The 8,826-nt window shown below is 42.3% G+C and overlaps 1 protein-coding gene across 1 annotated transcript; it reads left to right on the forward strand.

The window, feature by feature from the left end:
* Positions 1 to 915: 915 nt before the first annotated feature.
* On the forward strand, positions 916 to 8,356 carry chrna10a (cholinergic receptor, nicotinic, alpha 10a). Its single transcript, XM_039670464.2, has 5 exons — positions 916 to 976; positions 1,842 to 1,987; positions 2,465 to 2,619; positions 4,887 to 5,419; positions 7,644 to 8,356. Exons 1-5 carry the CDS (start codon positions 916 to 918, stop codon positions 8,354 to 8,356), a joined length of 1,608 nt encoding a protein of 535 aa, XP_039526398.2.
* Positions 8,357 to 8,826: the final 470 nt, after the last annotated feature.

Genomic DNA, 8,826 nt, shown 5'->3' on the forward strand with positions numbered 1-8,826 from the left:
CCACAAGCCAGTGAATTTAACAGTCAAAACAGTGTTATGGCCTCAACCAAACACAAAAAACACGCCCGTCTTTGTTTCGACCTGTGCTGTGACTACCAAATATTTCAATCAATAAACTTTCAAATATATCTGATCAGATTAAACACACATGCTTCCTTCCTTCTAACATAAAGACGACAGGATAATAAAAAAGCTTCAGTTTGTTGTGGTAATACACAAGGCTCTCCATTTTATATATGAGCAAATAGTGCCATCCAGTGGATATATTTGGAAAAACACCTCACGTAAACTGCTTGATAGTTTAACAGCTTGTTGTTTTCTAACACAGTCTCATCCCAAAAAGTCATATAAATGACGTCTTGGGACGTCTTTTGACCATACGTCAATATCCGCCTTTTTAGGGCCCCCTTAAACGTCAGTAGATGGCGATCCCGGGCCGTCATACAACTGACGCTTTACCTTTAACGTCAGTTAGGTGACGGGTTAGGTTTAGGTATGGGGTAGAGTTAGGATCCCATAACCTCATCTACCGACGTTTAAGGGGGCCCTAAAAAGGCGAATATTGACGTATGGTCAAAAGACGTCCCAAAACGTCAGCTATATGACGTCTTGGGATGAGACCGGGTTGTGTTTTCAAGTCTGGCCCTCACAAATCTGCAATCAAAATATACCATGAATCTAAATTTTAGCTAAAAGTGGGCATTATCTTTATACTGTAGCTATATAATACGGTATCAAATAGAGTGATGCACAGAGCCTGGATTACACATGTGCTCTGTTTGGAGGATTAAACGGTTTAGTGTCCATGCTTTATTGTCTTTCATACAGCAGCTGTCCTCTGCAGTTGACCGGACTGGATCTTCAATGAATCAAATATCTATTCACCTGTCATTTTATGCACCATAGCCAAAGAAGATGACTGTCAAGAATGTTCAATGTTTTGCCTTTTTGGTCTTCTGCTTGATGCTCACACCAGGTAATACATTCTTACATATCAGTCTTTGAGCTGTTGTCGGTTTCTGTTCGCATCTGTTGTGGCATTTTTAGCCATTAGGTCTTAAATCTTCTAAGAATTATACATTTATATTGAATAGGCCTATGTGTCTGATGTTTGGTCAAACGACTCATCATTTTCCATTGACTGTATTGATTCCCAAAACTTAGTGATTTTTATATATTGCCTACCGTGTGTTGTCATCTGGCAAAGTCCATATCTGTGTGTTCAATGTTCTCATGGTTTCACTAAATAATCCTTTTCCTCTCGTGCAGGAATTTAACTCTGCACTATGTATGTATGTAATCCTATAGTGAGAGACCATGTTGTACTGTAGGCTTCTGGGGCATGTTGTCACAGAGGGTCAAAGTGTGTTTCATGAACTATACTTTTTCTTCCCGGCGAATAACGGTGTAAATATCCAATAGCAGTATATCAACCAACTTGCTTAATGCCAGATTTACTCAATCTTTTCTGATGTTGTATTCAGATGGGTAATCTCTTCGCTCCACTCCTCTTTATTAAGCCATCTGCCATGCGGACATGTGTTATCCGTCACACAACTGCTGTCATGTGGCTCTGATTTATCCCCATCCACATTATAAATGTCTTTACCGTTGCGTTTGACCAATTTAATGCATCCTTGTTCAACAGATGTATTCAGCTTTGCCATCACAGGAATAAATTACATTTTAAAAATATATTTGAATAACAGACAGTTCTTTTAAATTGTAAAAATATTTCATAAAATTACTGCTTTTACTGTATTTTTGATCAAATAAACGCAGGCTTACTGAGCATAAGAGACTTCTGAATCTGTAAAACAAATATCTTTCTTTCATTCCAGTTTGCTGGAGTGCCAGTGGGAAATACGCCCAGAAACTGCTCAGTGATTTATTTGGCAACTACACAAGTGCACTGAGGCCAGTGGAGGACACAGAAGACATCCTCAACGTCACGCTTCAGATCACCCTATCTCAAATCATCGACATGGTAATCGGCCACATAAAACCACAGCCTGACAGAAATGAGGAAACTGTAGAACATGTTGGAAAACACAGATAAGCATCAGGAATGCTGAGAAATGAGTTATTCAGTAAGGAAATAAAGGAATTATAATTTCCAAAATAATGCCGACATACTGTATATTTAATATATTTGGAGTATTATTGGCCAAATAAAGCATAATATATTGCAATTTTTTGTTTAAGTTGAGTTAGTGATGCCAAGTTTATTAAATAAACTGGTGAAGTGAAGATTTTAAATAGCATGCTCTATTATACGATGCATGCCATTCAATCAATTGAGATTGTAAACTGGCCAAACAAAAGCTTAATGGAATTGTATTTGCCCATAAATTTACTGAAACACATTATTCACATTATTCAAAGACAAGAACTAGCATTTTGAATGATTTATAATGTTTCACTGGACTAAAATCGCTGCATGACTGATCCGCTTCTGTTCCAGGACGAGCGTAACCAGATTCTGACGGCGTATTTGTGGATACGGCAGGTGTGGGTTGACAAGTATCTCACATGGAATAAGGATAACTATGACGGACTTGATACCATCCGTATACCTGGTAGTTATGTATGGAGACCTGATATAGTCTTATATAACAAGTAGGTCGGATTGGTATCAGGTTTGAGTTTTTGTTATTTAGTCTTTCTTCTTTCTCCACATGGAGGCACAAGCTGAACACTTAATGAATGCATTTATGGTTAAGTGTTTAGGAAATCGTCTGTTTCTGTTTTTTATGGCTTTAAGGTATACAGGATTGATAGGCAGATCATTTATTCCAAGTTACAAAAAAAAAAAAAAACATAAAGTGGAGCAAACATTAATACACCTCTAACTGAATTTATTAGTCAATATTGCAGTATTTTTTTTTCAAAGATACTCTGATACAACGATACCCCTGAATCCCAGAAACAACCCCATCAAGAAAACAGTTCACCCAAAAATGAATTAACTCACAAACAGACTCACATTTAACCATTGTTGACCAATTGACCATTGACCATTTTCAATGAGTCAATTAATTCTGTTCACCAAACTGGTCTGAATGATTCATTCATTAATCAAATCAATTGAAAATATCCAACTCGAAAGACAGATTTTTGTTCATAAACACTGCAACCTTTTATTTCCACATGAATTTTCAGGAAATTCTTCACACAAAGCTAACGCATGGCTTCAGATGACTTGGCCTATAGTTCATGAGTTCTATGAACCACTCATCAACCATTATGATGCTTTTGCATTCATTGTAAAGCTTTAAATCTTACTGTAGCAACACGCTCCCATCTTGTCCATCACCAGCTTGGGGATCTCCTCCGCGGTGCCTGGCGGTGATCCTGGATGGCCCTTGGTGGACGCCTCAACGCTCCTCCGCCGCCCGGTGGATGGCGACGGCTCCTCGGGTGCTTCGGGCAGACGGTAGGACTCCCCCGCTCCCTGGTTCTCCCCGTCAACGGCGGACGGTAGCAGGCTCCAGCCCAAGGCGAGCGGCGGTGACTCCTCCTCTCCCTCTCGGATGGCAGCCGCCCCTCCAATACCCAGGCGGTCGGCAGCAAATTCGACCATCCCACCGGCAACTCAATCCAGCACACCGCCTCGAGCGTCCATGGCCGCGAGTCCCCCGCTCCCTGCTCCTCCCCTACTCGGGCGGACGGCAGCAAGCTCAAGCCCATGGCGAGCAGCGGCAACTCGCGCACCATGCTCGATTCCCCACAGCGGCGAGGACTCTTGGACAGCGTGTTCCTCCCTCTTCCCGTGTTTCGGCACCAGTGTAGCAAAGTTCAGATAAGAAAGAGGCAGGAACCGGAGAACAAACTCACGGAACTGCTGGCTACCAAAAATAAAATATAAATACCTGCCAGCAGCCCCTCACGGATGACTGCTGGCTGCCAAAATAAAATATAACAAAATACAAACAAAATCAGGCCTGTTCCTCTCCCGATCATCCACGTTGCTCCCCCTTCATGCTTCCGCTTCTCCGTGAGAGATGCGAGACCGGTGTGCTCACAGGTGTCGCTCACTAGCAATCGCACCACCGGCCTCACGCCATTCTCTCACGGCCCTCGGCCGTCCTGTTTGCCACACTTACCTAAATTCATTGTAATTTTATGAAAGACTTTATTTTGTTTTTCATGGAAGAGAGAAAGTCAAACAGGTCTGGAACAACGAGGATGAATACAAACGAACAGAAAGCTTAAAAAAACATAAAACACAGAAACAATTACTCGAATCTTGTGCCTTCAGATTCTTTCTTGACCACTTTTATTTGCCATTTTCGGGAAACCTAATGACTACAGACACTGACGCTGCACATATGCAAATAAGTCATTAACCCAGGGTTTAATGAAAGTGCAATGTGAAACTTCCAACCCGTTCTCATCCTTTAGCGTCACATAGAACGCTATATGACAAAACGGCGCTATACTACGCACATGGCACCCTTTATCGTTAATATTCACGTGAACCCAAGGCGTCATAAATCCTTTAGCGTAATGAGACTACCCTACTCTACCCCACCCCACACCTAAACCTAACCATCACAGCACGTGTTATATTAACGATAACGGGTGCCATGTGCATAGTATAGTGCTGTTTTGTCATATAGCGTTCTATATGACGCTAAAGGATGAGAATGCGTTGGAAACTTCAGTTTATAAATACCCAGGATTAATTGTTAACCCTGGCTAAATTATGAGCAATAAGAACGTGAAGCAAGAGAACCCAGTATTCCTCTTACTCTCGGTTTAGTATGACCCAGGCAACTATTTCACTATTTATTTACACTACATAAGTGTGAAACGCTCTTTTATTTTATAATGACCCCAATCACTCGACTGTTTACTCTAATAGCATATTCTGTTTCTTGTAGCGCTGATGATCACTTCACCAGCACTATGGACACCAATGTGGTGATACGCCATGACGGCCAGATCATGTGGGATGCTCCTGCCATCACCAAAAGCTCCTGTAAAGTGGATGTCTCGTTCTTCCCCTTTGATGCCCAGCAGTGCAGACTGACTTACGGGTCTTGGACTTACAATGGCAACCAGCTTGACATTTTGAACGCGATGGAGAGCGCGGATCTCGCAGACTTGGTCGACAATGTGGAATGGGAGGTGCTGGGAATGCCGGCCAAGAGAAACGTCATTCTGTATGGGTGCTGTGCAGATCCTTATCCGGACGTGACATACACTCTGAAACTGAAGAGAAGGGCCTCGTTTTACATCTTCAACTTGCTCATTCCCTGCGTGATGATCTCATTCTTGGCTCCACTGGGATTCTATCTGCCTGCAGATTCTGGGGAGAAAGTGTCACTGGGGGTTACTGTGATGCTGGCGCTCACCGTGTTTCAGCTGCTGGTGGCTGAGATCATGCCTCCCTCGGAGAATGTACCTCTTATAGGTGAATCACAGCTGCTTGACAAGTTATAGATATGGTTAGAGTTTGTGTAAATACAATGTTTGAATAAGAAATTAGTAAAAAGGCAAAGCCAGTGTAAACCAGTGTGGCTGTTCTGATGTTCGGTACTCTGTAGCGCCGGACAGAGGGCAATAGTTCAAAGAGCGAGTTGGTTTGGGTGTGTGGGGTCCAAAGTGATTTTCTTAGCCCCTTTTCTCACTCTGGAGGTGTAAAGACCTTGGAGGGTGTGCAAGGGGAACCAATAATTCTAACATTCTAGTCTATATTTGATAGCTGAACCAAAACAGACAGTTTTAGATGAGCAGAGGACAGACTTGATGACTGCGGAGTTGAACTGAATCAGCAGCTTCTGTGGGAGGTTGAACTTCCTCATCTGGCAAAGGAAATGTAACCTCTGCTGGACCTTTTTCACTATGGATTCTATATGAGTGTCCCACTTCAGGTCCTGAGAGATGGTGGTGCCCAGGAACCTAAATGACTTTCACAGTGCTGTTCATTATGATGAGTGGGGGACTGCTGAGGTCTTTCTCCTAAAGTCCACTATCATCTCCACTGTTTTGAGTGTGTTCAACTCAAGGTTATGACTGCACCAGACAGCCCAACACATTCTCATCCCAAGACGCCATCTAACTGACGCTTTTGACCATACGTCAACATCCAACGTTTTAGGGTACCCTTTAACGTCAGTTAGGTGACGGTCCTAGGGCGTCATCCAACTGACGCTTTACCTTTAGCGTCAGTTAGATGACACGGGTAGGTTTAGGTTTGGTAGGGTTAGGATTAGATAGCGTCATCTAACTGATGTTAAAGGGAGCCCTAAAACGTCGGATGTTGACGTATGGTCAAAAGCGTCAGTTACATGACGTCTTGGGATGAGAACGGGCTGGACAGCCAGCTGTTCAACCTCCAGTCTTTAAACAAACTCATCACCTTTTGGTATAAGGCCGATGACTGTTATGTCATCTGCAAACTTCAGGAGCTTGACTGAGGGGTCTGAGGAGTTTCCAGCAAGGTCTTCAGGTAGGCCAGCACCTGTCTCTCAAATGACTTTGACGTGAGAGCGACAGGTATGTAGCTATTAAGTCCAGTGATTTTTTATTTTTTTTTGGACTGGAATGATAGTGGAGCATTCGAAGCAGCAGTGAACTTCACATTGCTCCAGTGAACTGTTGAAGATCTGTGTGAAAATATGGGTGAGTTGGTCAGTGCAGACTTTTAAACAGGCAGTTGAAACATGGTCTGGGCCTGAAGCTTTCCCAGTATTCACTTTCTTTTTGAAGACCTGGCTCATGTCCTCCACTGGTTGGATGGCAGGAGGGGGATTGTAGGAGGTGTTGGTGAATATGTGAAGTACAGATCAGAGCAGGTGTTGGATGTGAGTCTAGGGTTTTCAAACCTACACTAAAACACATTCAGATCCTCAGCCATTTGTTGATTCTCCACCGATCATGGGAATGGTGACTTGCACTTGATGTTCCTCAGGCTTGTCCAGACTGACGCCGCGTCGTTGGTTGAAAACTTTTTTTTAACTCTAGCTTTTAGCTACTTTTAGCCATAAGAGAGCTCAGCTCTTGCTGGATTATTTTCTTGAGAAATTAGACTAGTTTGCTTCTCTCAGCTCATGCTTGTGCAAAGCAAGGGTTTCAATCGGCTGAGAGCAGTGTAGACGACCGTTATTTGCTTCTCACTCTGTACCACAGTACAGTATGTGGTGTCATAACTGCCAAAAGTTAGCAGTTTATGGCAAGGCATGTGTAGTAGCAGGTCTGGCCGCATGGGACTCTGGAGGTGACGGATTTGTCTAATCTCCACTCAACAATGCTGTTGGAGTTTGATGCTCATTTCAATACTGTCTATAAGGAAGATAGGTACTATCACTTCTCGCTTTCCCACTACTTATAAACTTTATGCAATAGTACAGAATGGTTTCGCTCTGTAATGTGCTTAAAGCTGTGAAACACAAATGAAGAAGATGGGCTATTCCGCTGCTCGCGTCCCACTTTTTTGAACCCTTATCATTTATTTGACTAAAACAATCATTAATGGTACGGTTAGGGAACTAGACTAATTAAACTCTTACATTTAACAGAGCCTACATTTATTAAACAGAATTGGTAAAATGTCATTCTAATCTTGTCAATCTAAATTAATCACGTATTGATTAAAAAACACTACACATTTCTGTACCTTGTCTTACATTTTACAGGAAAGTACTACATAGCCACGATGACCATGATCACTGCATCCACCGCCCTCACTATCTTCATTATGAACATCCATCACTGTGGCCCCGAGGCCAAATCAGTCCCAGACTGGGCGAAGAAATTCATCCTGCAGTACCTGGCCAGGATTTGCTTCGTCTACGAAGTCGGCGAGAACTGCATGACGCCGCAACCAGAGAAACCAGAGCCTCGACTGCAGAAACCGCCTGACTCCAAATGCAACATGAATGGGCAAGCAGGGAAAGACGACTTCGTGTTCAAATTTGAGCAAGGTCAAGATGCCACATTTCCAAAACTCACAGAGGACACCGAAGACATGTCTCAGATCATGAGCCCGGCGTGCTCACTGGGAAAACACCCCACCTGTCGCTACGGCATGTGGAAGGAGGGAATGTTCATGAGCATGGATTGCGGCGATGGGGCGGAAGAGGTGGGGAAAGCCACAGGAAGAGGAGGGGAAAGAGAGAATAGATGCAGAGATCATGATGGTGGGCTCAAAGTAGAGTGCAGGTGTGAGCAGCAACATCTCATGAGGAATATCGAGTATGTCGCAAACTGTTACCGTGATCAGAGAGCTACGGCGAGAAGAACGGGGGAGTGGAAAAAGGTTGCCAAGGTTCTGGATCGATTCTTCATGTGGCTGTTTTTCATTATGGTTTTCTTCATGAGCCTGCTCATAATGGGGAAAGCCATTTGACATGGAAGTGTTAGTGACTAAAATAAAGATCCAACGTATCACAAAAAAAAAAAAAAAAAAAAAAAAACAGACAGAATGATCAAAATGAAATATTTGGTTTGAAGCGGTAAGGTCAATTTTACTAGCACATAATTGTATATATGTTCTGCAATCAAATCTAGAATTTTATATTGGAGATGTTGCATTTATAGCATCTATACTAATGCTCAAACAATGTGTTTTATTGTGTGCAGATCTGCAGAATGCATGTTTAAAATGCATATAATTTCAAGCTGTACAATCCTGTTAGTATTGAATATTTTGTGTACAGGTATGTATTATATGTTTTAGAATTACATTTAAGTTTAAATATGTTTAATAAATTTGAAAAAAAAATATTACACTTTTTAATTTTTTTATATACAAATTACACTTCACTACACTTAACACTCCTCAACCATCACTATTTGTAAAATGTACATACACACTAT

This window comes from Pimephales promelas, chromosome 16, assembly GCF_988280905.1.
Source record: "Pimephales promelas chromosome 16, fPimPro1.hap1.1, whole genome shotgun sequence".
Taxonomy (NCBI): domain Eukaryota; kingdom Metazoa; phylum Chordata; class Actinopteri; order Cypriniformes; family Leuciscidae; genus Pimephales; species Pimephales promelas.